The sequence below is a fragment of the Callorhinus ursinus genome, unplaced genomic scaffold (genome assembly GCF_003265705.2).
Source record: "Callorhinus ursinus isolate GAN/ISIS: 27379988/994484 unplaced genomic scaffold, GSC_fseal_2.0 scaffold10, whole genome shotgun sequence".
In the NCBI taxonomy this organism is placed as follows: Eukaryota; Metazoa; Chordata; class Mammalia; order Carnivora; family Otariidae; genus Callorhinus; species Callorhinus ursinus.
The window spans coordinates 65,421,408-65,449,362 of NW_027397072.1; the positions used below are offsets into that span (position 1 = coordinate 65,421,408).

General features: G+C 40.3%; 1 protein-coding gene and 1 long non-coding RNA gene across 6 annotated transcripts in view; one reads left to right on the forward strand and one right to left on the reverse strand.

The window, feature by feature from the left end:
- The window catches only part of LOC112821565 (uncharacterized), a 490,026-nt gene that overhangs the window by 200,165 nt on the left and 261,906 nt on the right, over positions 1-27,955 (reverse strand). The window lies entirely within an intron of this gene.
- Positions 11,584-27,955, forward strand: part of EFEMP1 (EGF containing fibulin extracellular matrix protein 1) — a 59,869-nt gene continuing 43,497 nt past the window's right edge. For 2 of the 4 annotated variants that reach the window (XM_025868805.2, XM_073897693.1), the window contains exons 1-4: positions 12,471-12,618; positions 13,908-13,995; positions 18,444-18,492; positions 18,656-19,069. In XM_025868805.2, the coding sequence (XP_025724590.1) occupies positions 13,915-13,995; positions 18,444-18,492; positions 18,656-19,069 (544 nt within the window). In that variant the 5' untranslated portion in view covers positions 12,471-12,618; positions 13,908-13,914. Of the gene's footprint in view, positions 11,834-12,470; positions 12,619-13,356; positions 13,398-13,907; positions 13,996-18,443; positions 18,493-18,655; positions 19,070-27,955 lie in introns of those variants that run through there. The other 2 variants (XM_025868804.2, XM_025868806.2) reach the window with 2 other exon arrangements.

The window sequence follows — 27,955 nt, forward strand, 5'->3', positions numbered from 1 at the left end:
GTCTGTGACCCAGTTGTTATCTATTTCATGTCAAGGCAATGATGTTGGTTTAAGAAATCTGGCTTTCCTCAGCAGCTATGAGAAAAATAAATGGGGGGCTAAAAGATGCTGGGGAAGAAAGACACATAGATGCTATGGGGAAGAGAAGAAAGGTAATAGTAACTAGGCATACCAGTAATAGCCACCATGTAGCAAGAATAGCAAAACTTTTCAAGGAAAATCCAAAAGGAAATCTAGAATTAGCAAGCGTTCAAAAGTTCTTCAGTCTGTGCTGGAAGTTCAAAATCCTTTTCATCTTCATTATCTTCTATCGATCTACAGATCACCCTTGCAGACCAACTTTTAATTTGATAAAGAGATACATATGCCATGTTCTCCATTGAAATCCAGACATATGAGTTTATCTGGTGAACAGGTAGCATGGGCCTGTTGGAAGATGACTTGCACTAGGAGACTAAGGAGCCTCCTGGAGAGAACCCAGTTTGATTCAATAGCAAAGACACAGTTGCTGAGAGGAAGAAAAGAGGGTAGCAGTGTGTCCTGTGTATTGTATCGTCACCCAGATTTGTCCTATCGGCCAAAGCCTCACACACTGATTCCTAAGAAAAGGTGCTGATGAGACAATAGACTCAAGATACTGTTTCTGCTATTGACTGTGTAAATATTGATGTCCAATGCAATGCCACTTTGGCACCCATGTGATAAAATGTAGCTCAGAAGGAAGTAAGAGACATTTCCCTTACTTCTTCATGGGTCCAGGGCAGGGTCAGACCATTGGAGCCTCCAGAAAACAGCTCACTTTTGGAAACTTTGAGGGCTCCGACCCAACCATGGGAACTTCAGTGCCCAATAGAATGCCTTAGACTGCATTCCCAGGAGAGTTATGCCATTTTGCAGGCTCAGCAGCTATCAGCTATCAAGCAGAAGTAAGAAGGGCGCATTCATGAGCCCATGTGGGACCACCACCCCCAGATCTGACCTGCCCAGGAGGAAGGACTTTGGAACTGAAGGTCTTGTAGTAAAAAACAGCCACAAAGCCCAGAAAACAAATTATTATTCTCAATGTAGGCCTGCTGTGGTCAGCAATAACTTCAGTAACAAAGAAACTAAGATCAGCCCTGTCCTCCAGGAAAGAGTCCTAGATGAATCTGGCTCACTGGGACCATGTAATGTCTCTGGGCCTCCTTTTCTTCATTTTTCTTTAATAAACACATATGGAACACCAACTAAAGCCACTCTGCTGAGTGCTGAGGATATCAAAATTAAAATGACCTGATACCACAAGGAGCTTTTGGTCCCATTAGGGGAAACAGACACACAGATAGATATGCCCATAGCAATCAGAGACTGTAGGTCAGTGTAATGAAAAAGGAAATATACACCATGCTGTTATAGCGTAGACAAGTATTTAACCCAATCTGAAAGTGTCATAAAATGAAGGGATAATTTTCCCATGAAAGCCAGATTTTCAACCCATGAAAGTAGACATGATTATTATCCAGGAAATTATGGTAGCCCAATTCAGTAGTGACCAGAACCTAGGTCTAGAGATTGCTCATAGAGAAAATAAAAGATAGGCTTTACAAAACATTACCAAAATGAGGAAATCTTTAAAACAAAATGTTCAGGGGGTGCCTGGGTGGCTCAGTCGGTTAAGTGGCTGCCTTCAGCTCAGGTCATGATCCTAGGGTCCTGGGATCAAGCCCCGCGACGGGCTCCCTGCTCAGCGGGGAGCCTGCTTCTCCCTCTCCCTCTGCCTGCCGCTCTGCCCACTTGTGCTCTCTATCTCTCTATCAAATAAATAAATAAAATCTTTTAAAAAAAAGAAAATCTTGACAAAGAAAAACACAATATAAAAATTGGACAGCCACATGCAGAAGAATGAAACTGGACCATTTCCTTACACCACACACAAAAATAGACTCAAAATGGATGAAAGACCTCAATGTGAGACAGGAGTCCATCAAAATTCTAGAGGAGAACATAGGCAGCAACCTCTTCGACCTCAGCCACAGCTTCTTCCTAGAAACATCGCCAAAGGCAAGGGAAGCAAGGTCAAAAATGAACTATTGGGACTTCATCAAGGTAAAAAGCTTTTGCACAGCAAAGGAAACAGTCAATAAAACCAAAAGACAACCGACAGAATGGGAGAAGATATTTGCAAATGACATATCAGATAAAGGGCTAGTATCCAAAATCTATAAAGAACTTATCAAACTCAACACCCAAAGGACACATAATCCAATCAAGAAATGGGCAGAAGACATGAACATTTTTCCAAAGAAGACATTCAAATGGCCAACAGACACATGAAAAAGTGCTCAACATCGCTCGGCATCAGGGAAATCCAAATCAAAATCTCAATGAGACACTGCCTCACACCAGTCAGAATGGCTAAAATTAACAAGTCAGGAAATGACAGATGTTGGCGAGGTTGCGGAGAAAGGGGAACCCTCCTACACTGTTGGTGGGAATGCAAGCTGGTGCATCCACTCTGAAAAACATTATGGAGGTTCCTCAAAAAGTTGAAAATAGAGCTACTGTACAACCCAGCAATTGCACTACTGGGTATTTACCCCAAAAATACAAATGTAGTGATCCGAAGGGGTATGTGCACCCAATGTTTATAGCAGCAATGTCCACAATAGCCAAACTATGGAAAGACGCAAGATGTCCATCGACAGATGAATGGATAAAGAAGCTGTGGTATATATATATATATATATATATATATATATATATATATATATACTATATTCCATAGTGTTATAATGGAATATTATGCAGCCATCAAAAAACCCCGAAATCTTGCCATTTGCAACAATGTAGATGGAACTAGAAGGTATTATGCTAAGCGAAATAAGTCAATCAGAGAAAGACATGTATCATATCATCTCACTGATATGAGGAATTCTTAATCTCAGGAAACAAACTGAGGGTTGCTGGAGTGGTGGGGGGTGGGAGGGATGGGGTGGCTGGGTGATAGACATTGGGGAGGATATGTGCTATGGTGAGTGCTGTGAATTGTGTAAGACTGATGAATCACAGACCATACATCTGAAACAAATAATGCATTATATGTTAAAGAAAAAAGAAAAACCAATATACAACATTTGGTACATGTGTATAATGTATATGCCCCAAAATAACACCATTGTCTATATTTGCATATGTACTTAGAATAAATATGAGAGGAGAGAGAAATCAGAGAAGACTGAATAAGAGTATATATATATGTGTGTGTGTGTGTGTGTGTGTATACACTTATGCATATATATGTGTGTGTGTACATATATATATATATATAAACAAATCTGGAAAGAAATACAACAAAATGTTAACTGATTCTCTTTTAGATAACATTTAAGTCATTTTGTTATGGATGACCTTAATTATTATCTTCATATTTTCCTATATTTTGTAAAATGGCTACACTGAGCATATATTACTTTTAAAACAAAAAAATACTATTATTTAAAAGAGTCATTAGGAAGAAGGAAACTACAGAATGTTTAGAAATATAATAAATTCCTGTTGAAATGTTAGCAACTCACTGAAAAAGAAGCTTCTAATCAAAATTGTGATTTTTAAACTCTTTGTTAGCTCCTTTAATATACTTCTGTGGAAAAATACATTTATTTTTTCTAAAATACAACTGATTCACACATTTTTTAAATTTTTTTCTCCTTTTTTTTCAGAGAGAGAGAGTGTGTGTGTGAGCAGGGGGGTGGGGAGAGGCAGACGGAGAGGGAAAGAGAGAGAATCTCAAGCAGGTTCCACACTCAGTGCAGAACCTGATGTGGGGCTCAAACTCATGACCCTGAGATCATGACCTGAGGCAAAATCAAGAGATGGAGCCTAACCAAATGAGCCACCCAGGTGCCCCAAACATTATTTTTAAGTTGCTAGGTATTAGTTAGCTCCAACCCAGAATTTCTGAAAGTGTTTAAAAGAACACTAAGTGATAGAAACTCAGCAGGTGTTTATAGCACAATCATCACTGATTAGAGAAGAGAAAATAATCCCTTAATATAGCACAAACTTATATCCAAACTAAGTCTTTACAATACACAGGGAGGGAGAAAAATAACCAGTTATTTATAGAATTTTCCAAGTATTTAAAGCCAACTCTCTGGAGGTTCAAGACTAACAGAAGGTTTTATTTATGTATCTGAGTAGGATCAAATGAACCATGAACCATTTTACATCACATAGGGTACTTAACATCATCTCTCCAAGCTAAATGTTCAATAAAAAGATGAATAGGGTAAGGACAAAGATGGCACTATGCAGTGTCTTTACTGTTCATTCCACAAACATCTATTGAGTATCTACCAAGTGCCAGGCTATCCTCATTTTCTCAGCAATACAAAGATAAAGCTATCAATTTCAGCTCCCAGACAAGTGGGGCCTGGGCACCAAGGTGGGCTGGGGGCAGTGTCTTGGGTGTTTGCAAAAGGGGGAGATATTTGGGTCATTTGCCCAAGGAGCATAGTGTTAAGCATAAATAATATAAAAGGTAATCTCCAAGAGAGATACCAAAATCAAAGCAGACTGACCAAGAGACTTGTCAGTCCAAAGTGGGTACTAGAAAGGAGGACTCCTAGTAGGAGACAATGGGACAGAAATCAAAACAGACAAGAGGATTCATAGCATAGGGACAGGTGGAGAAATTTCTTGAGGCCGAGTGCATTCTGCATAAAGCTTCATAGAGCATATATGCACAATGTGGGCTGGGAAGGAGGTGGACAAACACAGTCCCTGCCTTCAAGATCACAGTTTGGTGAAAGAGAGAGATAACACTCATTTCATTCTGTACATGTATGTGTCTGCTCCACCCAAAAGTTCCCTATGCCTAGAAACATACCTCTGTCAAATGCTCAATTTGTGTTGTATGGATGGATGACAATGAAGAGTATGTCAAACAGACAAAGGAGACTGAAGATAAAGAGTTAAGACAGGGACATGAGCACTCCCAAGACGAGGAGTCAAGACACCTGGTTCTAGTCCTTGGCTCTGCCACTAACTAGGGTTAACTTGGACAAGTCATCTAAGCTCCAAGGTTCATGAGGGAGTTGGAACAGATGGTTGTAAAGATCCCCTTTACCTTCTATCTCCTTTTCATCATAAAATGAATACATCGATCCATTTCTTTAAGAAATGATCCATTTCTTTAAATTACATATTGAAATCAAATTACTAATTTTCAGGGGGTATTTTTTTCTAATTTCATGCTCCATAATGCAATCATCTTGAAACCCCATCAGCCTTGATTAGCCAAATGAAGTTTTTGGAAAAGCCAAGTTTGAAAGGAGAGGGAGGGACTTGTTGCTGAAAACAAAATAAAGTTTCATATCTGTGTCGGCACCTGAAGTTGCTCTGTAAGATCTGATAACTTGTTAGAAAGCAATCTTTTTTGCAAGGCAGTGGATTTACATCATACATTTTATCTCTCCAAGGAAATTTTAATTACTGGTTCCAATCATTTCTGATTGATTTGCTTTTTATTCATCCAAGGTATTCTCTGCTTTATGATGAAATCAAGCCTTCAATAAAATTCCAAAAATTTCAGAACAATTTACAAACTCCAGATGACTGAAAGTTTTCTCATATCAGTTTGGCATTCAGGAGGAGTGTTTCACCAAATACATTCTGAAGGAGAATACATCTGGCCTCACTAAAATAAAGAACTAACCAATGACATACTTGAGGCAAATGAATATCACATAAATACAAATTTGCCAATATTCTCTGAGGCCAGAGTTGCAATCCAACCGCCAGGTGTTTCAATGAGTTCTCTTGTAAAGCGCAAGCCACCAGTCACATGGCTTAATGTTTGGGGTATTATAGCAATCAATTTAATAAATACACATTATCTTCTGTGTACAAGTTTATAACGGTTTATGTGTGTGTGTATGTTGAGTGGGTGTATTAGAAAAGACTTAGCATCTGCTGAAAGCCCACTTAAATTCATCTTTTCTCTTGGCCTAGTGCGGACTCCAAAAGACAAGATAGAATCAAAGAATCTTAGCACTAAAAGGAGAATTAGAAGCTATCTCTTCCAAGGACTTGTTTCAATAATGGCAAGTATATGTGTATTCACCATGAGAATATTTTCATGAATAATAACAGTAAACCTAGCTATTCAAAAGTACGATTTTTTTAAGCATCAATATGAAAGCAGCCCAAGAAAATAAATAATTTAATCAACATTACTCTTGAAAGAGTATGTTACAGGGCTATCATTAGGCAGGGATCAATTTTTATCATGGCACTAAGAATACTAGTATTTAACAAATGAACTCTTTCTATGCAAGGCAAAAGCTTATACAGCCAAAACTGGCTCCAGTGTTGGCTTCTCCTTCAACAGCTTCATAAGGGAATATACTTTTACAAACTAACTGGACCCAAATATTGCCTGGTTTGGCTACATGGCCAGAAATTGTAGGCTAATTCTACGATTCATGTCTTGGTTTCTAGAATGTCAGGGATACTCACTGTGGGTTCTTGCTGGGTGCAGTTAGCCTATGCTTTAGTCAGCCAGTCTTAGAACTGAGCCACACTGACAGGACACCTTTGATTCAGATACACATTCTAAAGCATATGAAGACTTAAAGCACAATGCATGGTCATCAACACCTGTGAATCTCTTCTGAAATTGTGTTTTTTTCCCCCCACCAAACAGATCTTCAAATCTTTAAAATTTCAGATTCCATTGAGCTCATAGCAATTTAGCAAAGTGAATTTATTACTATCTCCAATTGCAGTCTGCTCAATCCAGCTTGAATCTCTGTGGTTGCATTACGTTGAAGAAATAATCCATGCCTCTGCTCCGTCCCTGCCACCCTAAGTTCAGTTTATAGTGGGGAGAAAGTGACACAAAGAAGCATGTAGAGCAGGGGCTTGGGCACCACACAGCCTGCTTTTGAACCCCTACTCTGCTGCTCACTAGCTGTATGACCAGGGCAAGTTACTGAACTGCTCTGTGCCTTAATTTCCTTTTTAGCAAAATAAGCATAATAATAGTGCTGCTGACTTAACACATATGAACTGCGTACTATAGTTCCTGACCCAGCGTAAGTAATACATAAGTGTTAGCTAGTACTGTTTATTATCAGTAAGGAAGTATAATTTTATGTCATTCAAAATTCAGAATATTAGGTATCTCAGAGCCACTTATTCCAAAAATACTGACACCTCAGGACAGTACTGATGCTCAGTATGGAGCCACACATTTCCATGACTTAGTCATAAAACTGCCATGGACTAAGCGTTCAGACCCTGCTTCTTCTAAATATTCCATAAACTACAAATAGTTACAAACAAAAATAAGAAGACAATTTTAAACTGTAGTAACTTCTTTTATCTTATTGTACGGTGAATCTGATTTACTAAGCTCACAGCACAGACCCATGAGTGATAGGTCCCTGGTACTAACAGTAACAATAGCAGCAGCAATAACTATGTGCAAGGAACTGTACTAAGGGCTTTATGTGCATTCTCTAATTTAATACTCATAAAAATTCTACAAGATAGGAATCATCATTATTCCCACTTTCCATAAGAGGAAACTGAGGCCCAGAGAGGTTAAGTGACTTTCCCAGGTTCATATAACCAGTGAGTTGCAGTCGGGACTTGAACCCAGACTCTCTGGAATCCTAGTCTTATGCCACACTGACCCTTCAGTGGGGGTTATCTTAGGGTGTGTTTATCATTTCTGACCCAATCACGGTGGATATAGGAGATTTGATGTTACGACTGGCAGAGCCTGGGTCATGTGTTCACCCATAGAGTCAGAGGAAAAATAAGCTTCATGCAAATCATATGGATTGGAAATGCTCTGGATCAAACCATGGTGTCTGGATTCAGGGATAGAAAGAATCAGCCAGCAAAGGATATAATGAAATACGGGCTCAGGAGGTATGCCCCAGCTCTCTGCCTGCCTTGTAGCTCACAGAGGCAGGCCTAAAGCCTAGAAGCCTTGACAGCCCATGTGGAATGGACTCCTTCCACTCAGAGGGGCATGGAATTATGGGCCCTATGTTCTTTGTATCCTCATTCTTATCAGCACATGGAAACAACTTAAGAAGACAATAATTCTGCCACATCACTAGGCCTAATAACCAGGTTCTGGCCTTGACATTCTTGTTGTACTAGCACTGGGCCATTTCCCCTTATTTTTAGGGCCTATGAGTTTTCCCTTTATGTATACTTACTGGCATTCTATGGGCAGGCCTAGTCATGGCCTGTCACTATAAGGGTTGGTTTCCAAAGGAAAAATCAGGATATTATTACCTTCCAGAAGAAGAGGGAATAGATGAGGAACCAGCAAAAACAAGGTGACAAATACAGGTAAGTATAAAATAATAACTACAGTTATAAATGTTGTTATCCTGGTCAACATTTGTGCAGAACTGATTCAAAGAAGTTGAGTGACTGCCATGGTTACCCAGCTAGAGCATAGCAAAGTCCAGGCAAGAACTCCTGGCTACTTGTCCTATTTTCTTTCCACTACACAAACCTTTAAATTTGTCTAGAACTGGGGACTTTTCCAAGACACAGAACTGTCAGTGCAAAAACTGGAAAGGTCCTGGGTAAACTGGGGTGAATTGACCACCCTGCCATTAATCCCTATGTAATTGTTTCATCTTTACTGCCTTTTTGTTTAATTCATTTTGTTTTTTTTACAGATTTCACTCTCCCATTGTCCACACATCAGTGAATATTCTTAATCAGTTTGTAACCACAGGATTTGTTGACTCCATGACTCAATTAATTAAAGAGCCTGTGGGTCCTTGAGACTTCTAATTATTTTCAGGGAATTTTTAAAAAGGAAATATTAAAGAAAATATAAATTTTTATTTGTAATACATATAGTGTAATAGTTGGTAAACTAGGAAGCAGAGGACCCCCTTATAAAAGTTAGTTCCTGGTTACCTTTCAGATCACATGAGGAGAAGCCAGAGTCACCTTCTTGAATTAAAGGGAGAGTTCAAGTCTTAAATCTTTAAAAATCACACACACACATACGCATGCGCACACACACACAAATGCCAAGGGGGTGGTGGGGAGGAACTCAGAAGCTGATCCAAGCAGAAGCGGCTGGAACTCAGCTTGCCCAAGGACAGAAAGCCTGGGAATCTCTCCCAACAGCCTCTCCCAAGAAACACAGCCTGCCACTCAGGAGTGCAGGACACAAACATAGCACATCACAAGGGCCAGAGCTTCCAGAGTAGGAGACCTCCTCACGCTAGCAGTGAGTACATTTTCTGCTGCAAGTAACAGAACACCTGACTCAGACTGGCTTGAATCATAAAAAAATATATTACCTCACAAAACTGGAGTGCCGAGGTGGAACAGAGTCCACATTTGCCTGATTTGGAAGTGTAACAATCAGGGCCATATTATGACTTTCATGGTCCCTGGGCACTTTTGCCTTCATGAACCCCTTGCTCCACTAAAATAAATAAATAAATAAATAAATAAATAAATAAATAAATAAATAATAAAATAAATTGTATTCCATGACTGCAATGGTATTAAGACATTTAATCAGGCTGGATGATATTTGTTTTTTCCTCTGAATTTATAAGAAAATAAAACATTGTGGAGAACCCTTAAAAGTATCGTGGGTCCTAGGATCATTCAGCCCTCTGAACAATCTACCCAGGATCTAGGTTCCATCCACCTGTTGGCCACCCACAGCATGTACCACCTTCACGATCAGACTGGCTTACCTCCAGGTGGTAATATGGCTGCCAGTGGCAGCTGAGGCCAAGGGCTCCATTGTTCCCCTCCACTGTGAGCTTGGAAGGCCTTTCCCCTAACTATGGAAAAGAAGTACTTCCTTTTAGTTCTGATTAATTTGAAGTGGGATAATAAGCCTCCTCCTGAATCAGTAACCCAAGAATGTCATTGCCAATTTCACTATTTTTCAACTAGTAAAGAGATACACTATCATTAGAAATAGGAAGGATAGGGTGCCTGAGTGGCTCATTCAGGTAAGTATCCAACTCTTGATTTTGGCTCAGGTCATGATCTCAGGGTCATGAGATTGAGCCCCATGTCAGGCTCTGTACTGGGCATGGAGCCTGCTTGAGATTCTCTCTCTCCCTCTCCCCCTGCTCCCCACCCTCCCTGTCTTAAAAAAAAAAATGATTTTAATGGGATCTTCACAAAAGAATATATATTGGTGGACAATAAAGAAATAAAAAATGCTCAACATCATTAGAAATGAGATCACCAATGAGATGCCATTTATATACCCACCAAAACAGCTAACACTATAAATGACTGACAATACCAGGTACTGGCAAGGATGTGGAGCAAATGGGATCTCACATGTTACTTGTAGGAATGTAAAATGGTACAGTCACTTTGGGAAACAGTTTGGTGTTTGCTTTTAAAGTTAAACATATCCTTACCATATAACCCAACAGTTCCTCTCCTATTTACCTAAAAGAAAGGAAAACATACATCCACACAAAAATTTCTACATGAACGCCAATGACAGCTTTATTCATAAACAGTCCAAATATTTATCAACAAGTGAACAGATAAACAAGTTAGGGTATATCCATACATTGGAATACTACTCAGCAATAAAAAGGAATGAACAACAAGGATGCATCTCAGAAGCATGCTAAGTGAGGGAAGCCAGACACGGAAGAATACCTACTCTAGGATCCATCTATATGAACTTCTGCTGAGAAAAAAACTGCAGGAGGCTATCGTAATAATCCAGGTGGAAGATGCTGATTGCTCAGACCAGGGGTTAACAAAAGAAGTGATGAACAGTGGTCTGATTCTGGATATATTTTGAAGATGGAGCCAAGAGAATTTTCTGAAGAATTGAATGCGAGGTGTGTGAGAAAAAGAGAAATCAAGGTTGACTCATGATTTTGGAGCTGAACAAACTGGAAAGATGAAATTGCTATTAATCAAGATGGTGAAGCATGTAGGCTGGGAGAGAGGGTGAGACTCAGCAGACCTGCTAAGTTTGAAATGCCCATTAGGTGTACAGATGAAGATAATGTCAGCAGTTGGATATTCAGGCAGGAAGAGTTCCCAGCTGGAGATAGAAATTTGGGAGTTTCAACCCACTTTTTCTGGGGAGAGGGCTGAAGATAGAATTAAAAAAAAAAATAGAAGAAAATGTCTGGACAGATCTTTTTACTGTACAAAGGCAAGGTTCCTCTTTTTTTTTTTTTAAGTTTGGGGGTCATTAAGACTGGGAAAACAAACTTATTTGAATTTTAGTAGTAAAAATCTTCAATACTACTAGCAAAATCCCACATACTTATGTAAGCTTCAGGGCCAGGAAGCTCTTTTGATCTTGCCCAATATTGTGTGGCTTGCAACCAATCTGGCAAGATCTAGACAACCCACTGCATACCCCAGAGATAAGGAGAGAGGTCTCCACCCAAAGCCTCTCTCTCTTGCATTGTCTACCACCTTCTCCCCCATTGGCCAGCAGAAAAGGGGAAGGAGCTGATCCTCTCTCTCCCAGCCTCTGTCTTCTGCTTGGGGTCAAAGTCCTTTAGTACCTTCAGTTGGCACATTGTCTCATTCATGAAGTTGTATTTGGCTGTTTGCTTCTCAGAAGACATGACTGCCTAGAAGCAAACTATTAATCTGACTGTAGAGTTAGAGCCTTCGGAGATAACAGCAATCTGTGTGGTATGATTTGAAGAAGCCAGAAAAAAAATTTTTTTGCTCTCCAGATTCCCGAAATTCCACATTAGTATGAAAGGTGAAAATGAAATGCCCAACTTTGAATGACCAGTAGTGGGGACTCCTGCAAGTGAACCAGTGGAGAGAAGAGAAGCAGTAGGTAAGAAAATGGGCCCATAAATAGGGGAGGTTTGTGAGACCAAAAACAAATGTGACCTCACAATTTTGTTAACATGAGCTATACCTGGCCCACTGGATCCTGGCACATAGTAGGTCAAAAATATTTGTTGAATGAATTCTCTTTTTTCTACATTTGAGGAAGCAGACCCTCCCCCACGCAAAAATAAATAAATAAATAAATAAATAAATAAATAAATAAATAAATAAATCATCTGAAAGAAAGGGCAAAAAGAACCAGTCCAATGAATGGGGTTAATTAACTGTCCTAGGATTCACTTATTGGAAAAAAAATGTTTAAGCAATTTCTCAGGACCCTGAGCAGCTCTGTGGGAGAGATGTTTTCCTTCTACGGGGCACGAGATACTGTCCTGAAGCCTGGAGCATCACCAAGGCTGATTCAAACCCAAGACCTCACATGCCAAGCATGCCATCTTCGGCCTGGGGTTCCGGCGTGTCTGGGAACTGGGGTGAAGGGCTGGCAGAGGAGGGCAGGCGCCGCAGCCGCGAGGGCCCTCGGAGGAGGGGGCGCAGACTCAGCTGCGCAGAGCGCTCTCCCGCCCGGCCTGCAGCGCCTAGCTCAGCCTTTGCGCCTCCCTCAGCTCTCTCCTCCGCCCCCCTCCGCCCTCCCCCTTTCCCTCCCTTTCTCCTCCTCCTCCTCCTGCCGCCGCGGCCGCTGCCAGACCTCGCCAGTTCAGACCCACCGGGCTGCCCTCCCCTGCACTCTCCCCTTGCTGCCCAGGCCCGGAGAGCAGCGCGGCCGCGCAGGTAGGAGCCCCTGGCGCGCCCAGTGCCCGCCGGGCCGCGCGCAGGGAAGTAAGTGGGGTAACCTCAGGGGTGCAGGGTACCCGAGAACTGCCCCAGACTGTGCAAGATCTCTCAGGCAGAGAGGGAGGTGAAGGTGTGCGGTCTCGGAATGCGATCTGTCAGCATGTGCGCGTACCAGGGTGACATCTGTTTGGATGGGCAAGTGTGTGCGCGCCGACAGTCAGCCGACTGGGCTTTGCCCATAAACGAAGTTTTGAAAGTTTCAGGGGGCTAATGTACGAGACTTAAGCCGCAACTGGATTCCACAGGAGCTGACTAAAAGCGGGAGCGCAGAGCAGCTCCCGAGGCTGCAGCCTGTTAACTTAAAAAAGGGAACCTCACCTCCTGGGGGGCGCCAGGCCGGCCGCCTGGAAACTAGTACCTCGGGCGGCGGTGTGGTCCGCGGGTTCTGGCTCTAGGCAGCCCGATCCTGAAGGTAGTGTGTCGGGCACCAAGGGACTGATAAGGCCCAGAAAATCAGGCGCTTTGGGTTGCTCCTCCACACAACCTGGGTCTTTCACACAAAACTGCGCCCAGAGAACGGCATAGAAATGCCACTTTGAGGGTTTGTTCTGGGGGATATGAGATGGAACTCTGAAGGGCAGGTATTCTACTAGCGGAGGAGATTGCTCTTTGAGTTTTGTTTTGGTGTTTTGTTAAAAAAAGTTTGAGGCCAAGGTAATTCATATTAATTCACAGGTATTTCTGCTGAGCTGTGCGAGGAACTTCACTAGCTGGAGGTGAGCATATAGGGAAAGCCTTAATGTTCAAGGAATATGAGATTTGCTAAACCTCACCTCCCCTCTGTGTGTATGTGTGTGTGTCCGTATGTCTGTTTCTCTCTTTCATACACACACACACACTCACACATACACACAAATGCACCATCTCCCTTGAAATTAATTACCCTCTGTTCTTTCCCTTCCACCCCCTTTCTGGATCCTGTTGTGTAGGTGCAGTATAAAATGCTCGCTGAATATCCTTTGTATATGTTCAGCGCAGCTGGATGGAGTAAAGTGAAATGTAATTCTGCAGCCCTTTTACAGTCTTTAGTGTCTCGTTTGGCCCAGGGAAGGTTGAGGAGGGGGAGGGGGAATGAGAAAGTAGGTTGGAAATTGGGTATGATGGAACCTCAGGCTCTCCCTCCTGCCCTTCCTTGCTTATTACCGCACAGCTCAAGTTTTGTTATTGCCCCCCCCCCCCCCCCGCAGCAATTACTAAGCATCAGTTTGTTCTGTGTTTTCTTTGAGATTCACGATGTTGAAAGCCCTTTTCCTAACTATGCTGGCTCTGGCGCTGGTCAAGTCACAGGACACCGAAGAAACCATCACGTACACGGTAAGGGGTGATGGAATTTGAGATAAGTGCGTTCAGCGGGATTCTGTGACACAAGGGAGACTTTATCCACTCCTTCCAGTGTATGTGGGCTGTAGGCTGTGGAGAATAATAAATTAAACAACGCTTTAGTACGGTTCACATTTAAGATTTGTTTAAATTGCCCGTGGTCTCTCCAAAAGTTCATTTAGATCACCAGTGGAGATAGGGACCAAAATGTAATGATTTTTGCAAGACCGAAAAAGGAGACCCCTTTAAAACAAAAACCAAAGTAAGTTCCATGTTTCCAATACATCCAATACATTAATGAGGGTAAGGAATTGGAAAGCCTGGATTCCTATATACATGCAGATAAAACCAAAATTTGCAGAGTAAGACAAGTCAAATAAGATCAAACATCACAAAAGCACATACCTCATTTGTATATGTGACTTATGTTCTCATGAAGTGGCCTTTATTGAATTTATAAAGGCTATATATTCATTTATAGTATAACTGATAATTCATATAAATGCCCTTCAGGTAGAATATTTGTGCTACCAGGATGCAATATTGGCTGAAGTGGTCCTAAAATGCATTGTGTGAAATTTGATTTTGCATTTTCTAATTAATTGCATCTGATTATTTCCAATATCTGATTAATTAATTGATTGCATGGACATAACCAACGTATAATAAAATATTGAAAACATCATCTGACCCATCCCACTATCAGGAATGGATATGGTGAGAACAGAGGGCAGTACTTACTTCACTTCCAGTGAGTTTGTTTGCACCTCGTTTTGTTTTTTTATTTGTTTGATTTTGTTTTGTGTTTTCTAGTCTTTAACCGGTGTCGTGAGGCAAGTGACATTTGTCCTGGATCACAATATGAAAAACATATTTTTCTACTTGCTCCCAATTTAAAATGAAGTAATCCTACTCAAAAGAATGTGAAAAATTTTTGAAAATAAAACTCCTAAAAGTGAGCTAATGTCAATTACTGATAATAAACATTATCTCACTTTTTGGTATCCTATTATCCCCAGAATGTTAGTATTCATCTGGAAAATGTTCCTTGTTGTTGTTCAGATCAACTATAAATCAAATAGGGTTTCACATAAATATTTTGTTAACTTAATGATAAATGTAGTTGCTTCCTCTGCTGAAGATAAATAAAGCATGAGAAATGAATACATGTGTTGTTTATCTTCAAATGAGAATGTTTTGTTGTTCAGGCTAAACTTACTACCTTCTTAGGGAGCTAAAGTTAAATTAACTACCCATTTTTATAGTCGTCCAATAAAATATTTTATTGCTTTTACAATTGCTTGTTTATACCCCCTTCTCTTTGGTTCATCAACTAAATCACATTCATCTTTAGCAGAGGAAGATCCCTGTGGATTAAACACTAGAGTTTTAAACCACTAACTAGGGTTCATTATTATTATAGCAAATTTTCCAGATATGACATCCTTTTTGTTCTAAAATTAGGTCTGTTCTCTCTTGAACTGTGTATGCCTAATAATTCATGGTTAAAGAATAAGATGTAACTACTTTGTGAGTACCCCATTGTGGGGACACTATCTCCTTTCATTTTCACAGCAAGGGTTGAGGTAAGTGGTATCATCTTCCTTTCACCAATAGTAGAACTGAAGATCAGAGAGAGTATCTAACTTGCTGAAGGCCACACAGCCAGCAAGTGGTGAAGCTAAACTCAGTCTAGGCTTGTTTAATAGTAGATCCATGTTAAATGTACTGGAACTAAATACCCAAAACAATCTGCATGTCTTCTCTAGTTAGCATACAGATTATTCAGTGAACTGTCATTGTGCCTGGCTTGAAAGATACTTTTTGGAAGATTGAGCTCATATTCACAAGACAGCCTCAAATACCCCTTCCATTTTATTTTTTTTTAAGATTTTATTTATTTATTTATTTGACAGAGAGAGACACAGCGAGAGAAGGAACACAAGCAAGGGGAGTTAGAGAGGGAGAAGCATGTTTCCTGCTGAGCAGGGATCCCAGGATGTGGGGCTTGATCCCAGGACCCTGGGATCATGACCTAAGCTGAAGGCAGATGCTTAACAACTGAGCCACCCAGGCGCCCCTACTCCTTCCATTTTAAAGTTAGGGTCCATTCAGCCATTTTTTTGCCAAGTAGCTACAATGTGCATAAGCTGTTCTTACCACCAGCAAAAGAATTCAAGGTTATTTGTTTACTAAGAAAATTCAGACCTTCACCTCAGGGAATTTACCCCGGGAAAATACTGTTGAGAACTACAAAGTTCATAAGCAAGTACAAATATTATAATTATACTGATTATACAAGTTGCTAAAGAGATAGAAAAGCAAGGAAGTAATGTCAGTACTGGCATATTGGAAGAGGTCGAGTTCTGTGCTGAATCTTGAAAGAAGTAATGATGTCAGATTAATCTAGAAAGGCTGAAGAGGCACCTGAATCAGAGAAAATGACATGATCAAAGTCTAGAGGTAAAAACAACCAAGACAAGTTGAGGAGATGACAAGGTTAAATGGGCTGGTGCTGGGTAGTGGGGGGAACCTGGAGATGGCAGAAGTGGGAGTTGAGAAGTCTGCAAGTCAGTGTGAGCTCTTAAATGTAGGAGTAACATAATCAAGAGACCAAGAAGGATTGTCATGGAGGCTGTGTGCAGCACACAGGGATATGGAGGACAGCCAGACAGCCTTGCCTATTCATGAAGTCAGGAAAGCTTATGCCAATGTGGTAGATACAGAACTGGACACAAAGTCAGCAGAGCTTGAAGGAAAATAAGTGGAAAAGTCAGTGTGGATGTTACACTTATAATCCAAGGTCCTAAGAAAGGTGGTGGTGCCTTGGACAGGTTGGAGAAACTAGAAAGAATTAGCTTAGGAGATAAAGTGAGTTTAGTTTTCACCCTGTGAAGTTTCAGATATCGCTAAGATATTTAAACTGAGCTCTCTGTCTCCATTCAGCTATTTACTTGCCAAGCATCTGTTGTGTGCATAAGCAGCTCTCAACTCTATTAAAAAAATTCAAGTGTATTTGTTTGTTCACTCTACTTTTGCTCAGTCTTTCCTGGAGCATCTTCCTCAAATCTGCATCTGGTCACATATTTTCCTGAGCTTAAAAATGCTTCAGGGAAAAAAAATAAATAAATAAAATTCTTCAGGGGCCTCTTATCACATATCGTGGCATTTTTCAAGAAGTAGCTTATAGGCAACCTGTGTCAGAATCACCTGGGATGCTTGTTAGGAATTCAGATTCCAAGCCTCCTACCCAGACCTACAGAATCCAATCCTTTAGGTCTGCATTTTAACAAGCACCCTGGGTGACTCTTAGGCTTGATCATAAAGCTTGAGATTCACTGACATTCAAGGTAGGAATTGGTTCCTGCCTGTCCCTCTAACTGCATCCCCCCCACTCAGACTACTTGCAGCTCCTCTCTTTAACAATGTTGCACCTTTGCTCACATGGTCCCTCATCCTAGAATTCCCACATTCCCCTGGAAAGAGCCTCTAAGGCACAGTTCACTTGTGGCCTCCCCCATAAAGGCTTCTCTTCCACCCTGTCATGCCCACACACAGCCCTGGACAGAGTCCATCACTCTTTGCACATACATGCTTGTGTCACAGCACCTGACATCTTGCTCCAACTTGTCTACCTGTCTGTCTCCTCTTCTGATCTCTGAGCCACAAGGACAAGGTCTTCATGACCTTTTGCATGCCCAGGGACTAGAATGGTGCCCAGTAGGAGAAGGTACTCAGTAGATGGTTTGTTTAGTGAGTGAATTAGAGAGGACTGGTAGGAATTAAAACTAGGAGGCAGGTCAGGATGTGAGTGGGAGGCTTGGGACTCAGCTGAACAGGAATAAGGAAAGGCAGGTGCTGGAATGCTCCAAGAGAATTGAGAGAGGAGGGGAAGAGTCAAGGGCTGAGAAAAGGAACTTGTTTTTGTTGGTGGTGGTGGTAAAATTTATAATGTGGAAGAAGGGCAAATAAAGCAAAAACGGTCATTCAGAGAGATTAGAGAAGATCAGTATTGAGACAGAGAAAAGAATTCCGAGATGGTGATGTACAACTCTACCAAATACAACACAAGAGTTGAGGCAGCTGGTGATTGAGAAGGGAGCCCTGAAGTGGTCCAATGCACAGATTTGTAGGAAGGAAGGAGGGAAGGAAGGGAGGGAGGAGGGAAGGAAGAGAGGGAGGAGGGAAGGAAGGAAGGAAGGAAAGGAAGGAAGGAAGGAAGGAAGGAAGGAAGGAAGGAAGGAAGGAAGGAAGGAAGGAAGGAAGGAAGGAAGGAAAGAAGGAGAAAATCTAGGGAATGTTAAACTACCCATCTCATCATCTATCTAGGACTCTAGAGCAAGGATTGTTGCCATAGGAATGAAGCTTTTAGAGTGACTTCTTAGGAAGTGGATACACCAATTAATTGTCTCCTGGTCCCATCTTTGATGTTTTCTTCACAGCAATGCACAGATGGATATGAGTGGGATCCTGTAAGACAGCAGTGCAAAGGTGAGCCAACTTCAAAGACTTCCCTTCTGAACATAGCTTTCTGTCTCCATCTCATGTCACTCTTGCTGTCCTGTTTGTATCTACCAAAAAGGCATGAGCATATATTTACACGTTCAGAGTTCCCTCTGAGAAGATCCCTGATTTATTTTATTGTCGACTGCAGATATTGATGAATGTGACATTGTTCCAGACGCTTGCAAAGGTGGAATGAAATGTGTCAACCACTATGGAGGATACCTCTGCCTTCCTAAAACAGCCCAGATTATTGTCAATAATGAACAACCTCAGCAAGAAACACCCGCCGCAGAAGGCGTGGGTGCAGCAGCCAATGCAGCTGCCACGTCGGGGGCAGGCGCTGGGGGCATGGCGGCCACCGGCATGGCATCCAGTGGAGTGATGCCCGGGGGCGGCTTCGTTGCCAGTGCTGCTGCGGTGGCAGGCCCGGAAGTGCAGACTGGCCGAAATAACTTTGTCATCCGGCGGAACCCAGCAGACGCCCAGCGTATCCCTGCCAACCCTTCTCACCGGATCCAGTGTGCAACAGGCTACGAACAGAGTGAGCATAATGTGTGCCAAGGTAAGCATGACTTACTATGCTAACGAGAATGTTCTTGTCCAAGTGCACCTCGTGGTGAGGATGGTAACAGCTCACGTTTACTGAGAGCTTCCCACACGCCACACATTGTGCTGAGGGCTTTGCCTGAATTACCATTTAATCATCGCAAAAATCCTAAAAGGGCGTTGGTGCCTGTATGGTCCTCATTTTGCAAATGAGGAAGCTGTGGCACAGTGGTTCTCAATCATAGTGGCACCTACCTACAGTCACTTGGGAGCTTTTAAAACTTCTCCATATCCAAGCCACACCCCAGCCCAATTAAGTAACAGTCTCGGGGGGTGGGAGGGGTGGTTCTGGGCATCCATATTTTTTAAAGCTCCCCACGTGGTTCCAGGGTGCAGCCAAGTTTGGGAACCGGGGGTCACACAGGTGAGAGTAGAACTAGCTTTCAAACCCAGGCAGGCAGAACTAGGGTCACAGCTCTCAGAAGGAACAGCCAGATTATTCATTTGGACTTCGAAATTGTACTGTCAAGCTACTCCATAAATGTCCTCCTTTGGGTTCTCAAGCTTTCTTTTCATTGAACTTGCCACTAATTTATTTTTCTCACTGAGGAATAAAGAAATGGGACTTCTGTTTCTCATTATCTTTGAGGGCATCTGCCCCACTCACATTTATATCTTTTTAAGTTCTCATCTGAGTACGTTTTGCTTATATCACTTGCACCATGGCACCATCTGCTTGGGTTTTTCTGTTTATTTTCACAAGGAGTACACATCATTGTGTATTCTAGAAACAGCTGTAGACTCATGCTAGCAAAATGATAAGAATCTTGGGCTTTGAAGATGTGTAGGATATTAGCTAACTGGACTGTGCTAAGAGATTTTGTTTCCATTTTCCTACTTAGCAAACGCTTTCAGATCTGCCTGGTGTGGAGCTCTTTACTGAGCTGGGCCATAGGAGCCCCAGACTCCTTTTGCACTGCCAGGGGCTGACAGAGTAGATCCCATATTACACCACAGGTGCCTGGTACACATTGGCCAATGGAAAGGGTCCAGGAGTTTCTAACCTCCTACCTGTTCATGAGTGAGGACGACAGCATCTGCCTCCCTCAACACTGAGGTGTTCAATCAGGGTCACCTAAACTGCTGCATTAAGTGAAAGAAGCATCTTCTGTTTCCCTGAGATGCTGCCCTTTATGTGCCGGTTTTGAGTTTTATCTTCTGTATGAGATAGATTTCAAATGGCTTATAAATGAAGGACACCCATCATGCCCTGACTTTTATTATTTTATATTTTGTGTTCAAATTTTTAAGTACCCCACATCAAGAGCTAACCCATGCTGTGATGGTGTCACTTTTCAGAGGGCGCATCATATTAGCATCTGTTTCGTGTTACTGTCATGAGTCAGAATTCCAATAATGATGATGAATGCTTCAGCATCTGCTTGATATTCCGATATTTAATTTAAGGATTATGTCAAAGAGATAGGCTCACTTTATGTGAGATAACCTCACATAAAGGTTACTTTATGTATATGTGAGTGAATATTGATAAAAAGTATTGAGTTTATTTAAGATAGCAACTTTTAATTGTGTTATTTAAATATATAGTTGGATTGGAAGGTTTGGTAGTATTTTTCCTGAAACTGGAAAGTTACGGTGAAATTTTTTTAAGTATTGACTTTTTTTTAATTTATTTATTTTAGTATTGACTTTTATATACTGAATTATTTTTCATGCTTCAGATGTATATTTTAATGATACTTAGGAGAAAAAAAAAAACAAGTAAATGAATGAGTCATTTCCCAAAGTGGCTTATAGTCTATCATTGATGATTGTGGTTGAATTCAAGAACAATGCCTAGAACTGAATGAAGAAGTTCTGGGATAGGGCATATTCAAGACTTACAACATTCATTGGTTATAGTAGAAACTGTATAATAAAATGTGAATAATAAAAATGAAATCCTATTTAATTTTTCTTAAGATTTAGAACTACCTTACAAAATTACTTTTCACAGATTAAAACATTTGTAATTCTTCTGTGAGAACTTTTTTCTTTAGTTATAAGCTAAAACTATTAAATGCCTTGCTTACAATAGATGCTAAAAACATATTAACTGATTGTGTGCACACAAGGTATTTCCAACCCAACTGTTCTACATAATTCAACCAATTTCTAAAACTTGGGATTGGGGTCTGTATCATTGAAAGCAGGGTTAAAAGTTTTTTGGATGACTTAAGGCTTAAGTTGGATTTCTTCCCACCTCACAATTTTGCAAAGTGCCCATAAATGTGGATTTACTTAATTGTTGATAAAAGGGGGTTATTTCATATGATAATAACAGGATAATCTGTCTAGGGAATCTGACTAACATAAGTAGAGTCACACTTGTGCCCGTTTATTATTGAGCTAATCAAACATGCAGTCCAGCTTCTTCTAATTGCCTACAGATGCATGACATTCTCATTCCAGGCCAGCAGCACAAAATAATGTTTTATAACCAATGTGAAAGTGCGGGGACCTCTGCTTAAAACAATAATGTGCTCCAAGGACCTATATTTCTGACATCATTGTGGAGTTTGAAGAGCCTTCTGTTTTAAAAGAGATCTCCACTCCCTTTTAAATGTTTCATACTATGCCCAGTAATCCAAACACATTTACCATGGTTGCTGGATCAGAATAAATGAATGCCTGCAGATGGGTCATATTTGTATTAAAATTATTTCTTTTTTCCACGTATATTTTTTCAACAGGTACAGTTTATCATTATATAACCTAAAGCTGAGGACATTTTTTATGTAATGGCTGAAATCTGTACTGTACTTCAGTGTTAAAGTCAATTGTACGTTTGAACACACTATTACCAGTTACAGATGGTGCCTAATAATTTAAATACCAGTAGATATTTTAAGTGTATTCTATTTTATAAATATATTTTTAAAGATTTTATTTATTTATTTTTAGAGAGCGAGATAAAGAGAGCCGGGGTTGGGGGGAGGGCAGAGAGAGAATCAAGCAAACTCCCCCTGAGCGTGGAGCCCTACTCAGGGCTCGATATCATAACCCTGAGATCACAACCTGAGCCAAAATCAAGAGTCAGATGCTTAACTGAATGAGCCACCCAGGCACCCCTGTTTTATAAATATACTTTTAACCAACTGTCTGTGTTTTAACATTCAGTGAAAACATGATTTTTTTTACTCCTTTTCATGTATTTGTCCAGAATTTTTCAATTTTGTGCAAAAGGAAGAAGTTTAAAAAGCAACATTACATCCAAATATCAATTCACACTGAGGAAATTTTTTCAGACAATTTTTGCCAACCATAGCTGATACTAGGGGAGCAATTTGCACTGAGAATTTCAAATGACAGGCGCCATCCTTGGCAACTATAAAAATTACATGAATATCATTTTATTGTCCCATACCTGGAGTCATGTATAAATAAAGGTTTAGAAATCATTTCTCTATGAGCTATCATCTATGTAAAAGACAACAGATATTCATCTGCTCCAAAAGGGAGGTGAGTGAATGGGGAATATATTATACCCAATTAATGGATCACTTTATTTTTCTACAACTTTATTGCATAGTCTCTGTGTATCTTCCTCAAAGGCAATGGATTTCAAAATCACTAGTTCAAATTAAGAAAGGATTTTTTAAAATCATATATAACTTTCTTAAAAGCCTCATTCTTGTAGAAAAAAAAATCATTTGGGAACTGGCAAGTAAGAAGAGAAAGCATCAATTGCCCAATTTGAAGGAATTTGTTTACTTAATTGAACTTACAAAAAAATTAAACATAAAGTATTTTGTATAGCTGATAATCAAGTCATTACTGAAATCAGTCAGGATTTACAGGTATCATTACTAACTTGCCAAAGAAACTGCAACATGAAAAAATCAACTTGATACAAATGCCTAATGAAGCTGATTATGGAGCCAAGCCAAGTACAGTACCTGGCTTGTATTATATAAGGTATAATAACTGAGAGATGTGAAAACACAAACTAGGGTGTCCAACTGTCTCTGTTTACCCAAGACTGTCCTGGTTCGAAAACTGAAAGCCCCGCATTCCCGGAAATGCCTCAGTCCTGAGCAAATGGGATGGTTGATCACCCTAGCACACCCCCGATAATGGAATCTCTTGCACCTCACAGCCAAGAGTGAGAAAGTCTCAACGTTAAAGCCATTTTTTCAGGTTAGGGCATTGTTTGTCCAATGAAATTTGTTCTTTTAATTTGTTTTGAACTTTCAAAAACAAAACTTAACTGATTTTTAAGTACCTGGACATAGCCCTTCTTTGCCGTTGTCAGGATCCCACTTGTCAGTTTGTCAATAAGCTGGTTTCCACATTGTTCTAGACTTTGCATGTACAGAATACCTAGACATTAGCACCTACATACTTAGATACATGTCATAACATAGGTAGCTCATTTTTCCACATTTCTGCTGGGAAAAAATGTACCACACAGCCAAATTAAATATCATGCTTCAACTATAGTTTTGTTTGTCAAATTTTTTTTAAAAATTAGCTGTATTTTAAATGATTTCATTTTTATCACTATTGTCTGTGATTCAGAAGCAACTAAAAAAGCTAAAGAAAAAAAATTGCCTTTTTATACAGCCTAAAGGAAGAAAAAAAATTATGTTCAGGGTTTAAAAAGCTCTACACTGTTGGGTATCACCTATTATCTTTTGCACATTTCTTTATAAACATAAGGATAACTAAAATACTATTTTGAAAAGGAAAGAAGTTATTATCTATACATCTACTTTTAAAAAGAGAAACTTGAACTAACATGTACAGATTCTCAGATGCTAGGGACGTCTTTCTTTGACTTCTTTCATTTGAAATTTAAATGATCTCATATCCAAAAGAGGATTTATAAATTATAGTTTAATCAAGTGGCTTAACATACCCAGCATTGTCATAACAAAGAGCTTTCAAACACTACCCTTTTTTTTTTTTTTTTTTTTGGTCCTCACTAATGTCATTAGGGTTTCTCATCGCTTTGGTTAGTTTTGTCAGGAAATGCCTAATTTTTGTTGCATATAATTATACAACCCAGTGAAGAACTCTGATCTCAGAAAATAGATATTTTGCAAAAGGAAGACTATAATTGAGTAAATTATGATATTAACAGAAATGAATACTTCAAGCAGAAAGGAAAATGGGTATTTAGCCTGCTTATCGCTTTTCATTGTTTTTAGTTGTTAATTGCCCTTGAGTATCTAAAAATTCCCCAAAGTCATGTAAATAAATGGGGATCCAGTTTATAGGGATAACTTAATTACTTTTTAAATAAGCTGATGCAGTGCAATAGAAGTAATTGATTTTCTCCTGAAAAATCTAGCACAGTTTCGTAATTTACTTTTCCAAATACTATAGTCACTGAATGCCTAGTTAAGACATTTCTAATACAGGCGCCTGGGTGGCTCAGTCGGGGACTCTTGGTTTCAGCTCAGGTCATGATCTCAGGGTCATGAGATCAAGCCCCACTTCAGGCTCTGAGCTCAGTGGGGAATCTGCTTGAGATTTTCTCCCTCTCCCTCAGCTCCTCCCCCTTCCTCACACACAAGTGCTGTCTCACTCTCTCTCAAATAAATAAATAAATTTTTTTAAAAAAAGAAAGACTTATTTCTAGTATACATTTGTGAACAGTATGTATATGTATCTGATTCATGCACACTTAAGAAGTGTCCTTAAAATTGCTTCATAAAAATTGAATGGCACCTATTTGAGGTGAAAGGATGAAAGAGGTCAGTATGATCACACTTCTGCAACAAAAGACTGTGCTGTATAACCACGTAACACTATGATGTCATAGAGTGTGGTCCCTAGACTAAAAGCATTAGCATTATCCAGTAATTTATTAGAAATGCTAATTCCTGGGTCCCGTCAGACCTACTGAATCAGAAACTCTGGGGATGGCACCCAGCAATCTATGTTTTAACAATCCTATGATTTTGATGGGTGTTCAAGTTTGAGAACCAATGACCCAACTTAACCCTAACATCAGAAAATTGCATTCAGCTACAAAAATCAGAGAGTAGGGTCATAATACTTTACATGGAAAATGTGAAGTAGGAAAAAGAAACCATCAAAAATATATATATTCCGGGCACCTGGGTGGCTCAGATGGTTAAGCGTCTGCCTTCGGCTCAGGTCATGATCCCAGGGTTCTGTGATCGAGTCCCACATCGGGCCCTGCTAGGCAGGGAGCCTGCTTCTCCCTCTGTCTCTGCCTCTCTCTCTCTCTCTCTCTCTCTCTCTCTGACTTTCATGAATAAATAAATAAAACATTTAAAATATATATATATATATATTCTGTTTCTAGGATAGAATATTTCTATTTTACTTCTCTCCCCTTTCTTATTGTCATCACCAGTACTCTGATTCCTAAACATGAGCGGTCATCAATCCTAGTTAGTAGGGTATGATATGTGCAGTCTAGAGGAAAAGGAAGCATCTAAAGAAGGAAACAAGAGACCTTGCATCTCTCTATAAAACCTGCAAATGTGAAATACCATAGCAGTCCTTAAACTGTCAGTTGGTGAAACTCTAAGTTCTGCTCTGGCTATGGTAATGGTTGGTGCTAAGAGATACTCATACCTTCTATAGGCATCCCCCTTATGCTCACAGCACAAACTGGTGAGATGAGATAATACTGTCTGGAGGTTTAGTTCATGCAGAGTCACAAATGAGGACCTTGGCCTTAAAGCATCTTTCATTTACCAAAGTGATAGGAGATCCTTCCACTACCAGATGCCCAGCTAACACCTCATTCTATTTAGAGTCTGTGAATATCATCAGATATTAGAAGTGTTCCCATAGTGTCTTCTGTTCAATTTAAACTTGATCAAGGATTTACTTCTCATCAAAGACAAGATTCTTGTTAACACTAATTAACACTTAATCTATGGAATGAATTTCCTTCTCCCTGTAGCGGGAAAAAGAAGCAGATGACAGTAGCATTGCAAGCCTGGGTAACTTCAGAAATGTGCACTGGTTACTGGCTCATTATTTCTTTCTCCAGCAGAAAGTCTCAAACTGTACTCTTTGAAATCAACAAGTTGCCCCATTTGTAAGGATTGCCTTTACACTTGTTGAATTACTGGCACAATTCTATTCTTTGAAACCAAAGAGTAAACAAAATTTGTCCCAAATGTGTTTGATTTTGTACGAATGTACAAATAAGTAATTCATGCCACATCTGGAATCCATTAGCGTGCTTCTTTTTCCAGGAGGTAACTGTAAATTGCACACTAAAAAACAAAACTGATCAAGAAAACTGAATTCAAATATTGGCAGAAAACCATAGCTGTCATTGCAAGCATTTAGCCACAATTTCAGGCTTGTAGCTTGAACCTAACTGATTTGTAAACATTTAATAAAGATGAAGTGAAGAAATGACATGAAAGGGAGACTGAGTGGCAAGATACCGGCAGCAGCATGGACAGCTTATTGCTGTCAATTTCATATGACAACAGATTCAAAGGAGGGAGAGACAGTGAATCAACATTATGTAAATGTGTTGTAAATAGAATGAAAAACTTAAGATTTGGGGAAAATCAATTTTTAAACCTTGAACTACTTTTCAAATAATTTTGCATCTGTCCTATTCAAGGGTAACCAAGCAATACCACAAGTGAAATTGATCAAACAGAACACAAAAGCATTTAGTTAGTGCTTGACAAACTCAATCAAGTTTGAGAACTACTTTGTGTTGTGAGGCACTTTGATAAAATCAAAGTGGAAGGAAGGAGTGGTCATTGTTCTTAGGGAACTTGGAATCATTGACCCCTCAGTTATCAAAAAGCAATAGAAGAAACCAACAACAGTCCAGCAAAGTAACACATGGGACATCACAAGAAGTGCATAACCAAACTGCCAAAACTATCACCAATGTGTGATACAGGTATCCTTCCAATTTACTGAAATCCATATTTGGACAGAAAAAAAAAACATGTCCCCAGAAATGTGGTCAAGAACAAAAGTTTGGGGCGCCTGGGTGGCTCAGTTGGTTAAGTGACTGCCTTCAGCTCAGGTCATGATCCTGGAGTCCCAGGATCGAGTTCCGCATCGGGCTCCCTGCTCGGCAGGGAGTCTGCTTCTCCCTCTGACCCTCCTCCCTCTCATGTGCTCTCTCTCTTCTCATTCTTTCTCTCAAATAAATAAATAAAATCTTTTAAAAAAAAGTCTGGTTCCTCCCTGGAATGGACCATTTTTTAAAAAAAGATTTCATTTATTTATTTGACAGAGAGAGAGAGCTCGAGCACAAGCAGGCGAAGCTGCAGGCAGAGGGAGAGGGAGAAGCAGGCTTCCCACTGAGCAGGGAGCCTGGCTCAGGGCTTGATCCCAGGACCCCAGGATCATGACCTGAGCTGAAGGCAGACACTTAACCACTAAGCCAGCCAGGTGCCCCGGAATGGACCATTTAGAAGAGAATTATGAGGGGAAGTTGAGAGGTGTCATGAGGAAATTAAAATCCAGACAGTGGAGGAAGTAACCATAGTGTAGCCAAGCAGAATAGGTGAGAATCAGCATTGTGTTCCTTCTACCCTAGAACGGTTTCCCAGGAGAGTCCCCAGAAACAGTGTGCTGCTGATAGGAATACTAACGAGGAAAGGCAGGCACAGGTGGAGGTGGAGGAAAACCTAATCAGAAAGTACACATGATGCTGAGCCACTGCAGAGCAAACATCTGTAACTGGTTCCACCCTCAGTAACTCTCCCTAACAAAATACTAATATGTTCCTCCAGCTCTGTTTAAATTTCTTCCTGAACTGTGTCCTATTTTATTTATTATTGAATAGACACTAAGCAAATGCATTTTTTCGTGCACGTGTGTGTGTTTAATTGAATAAATGAATGGCTTTTAAGCATCAGCTCAGGCTTAC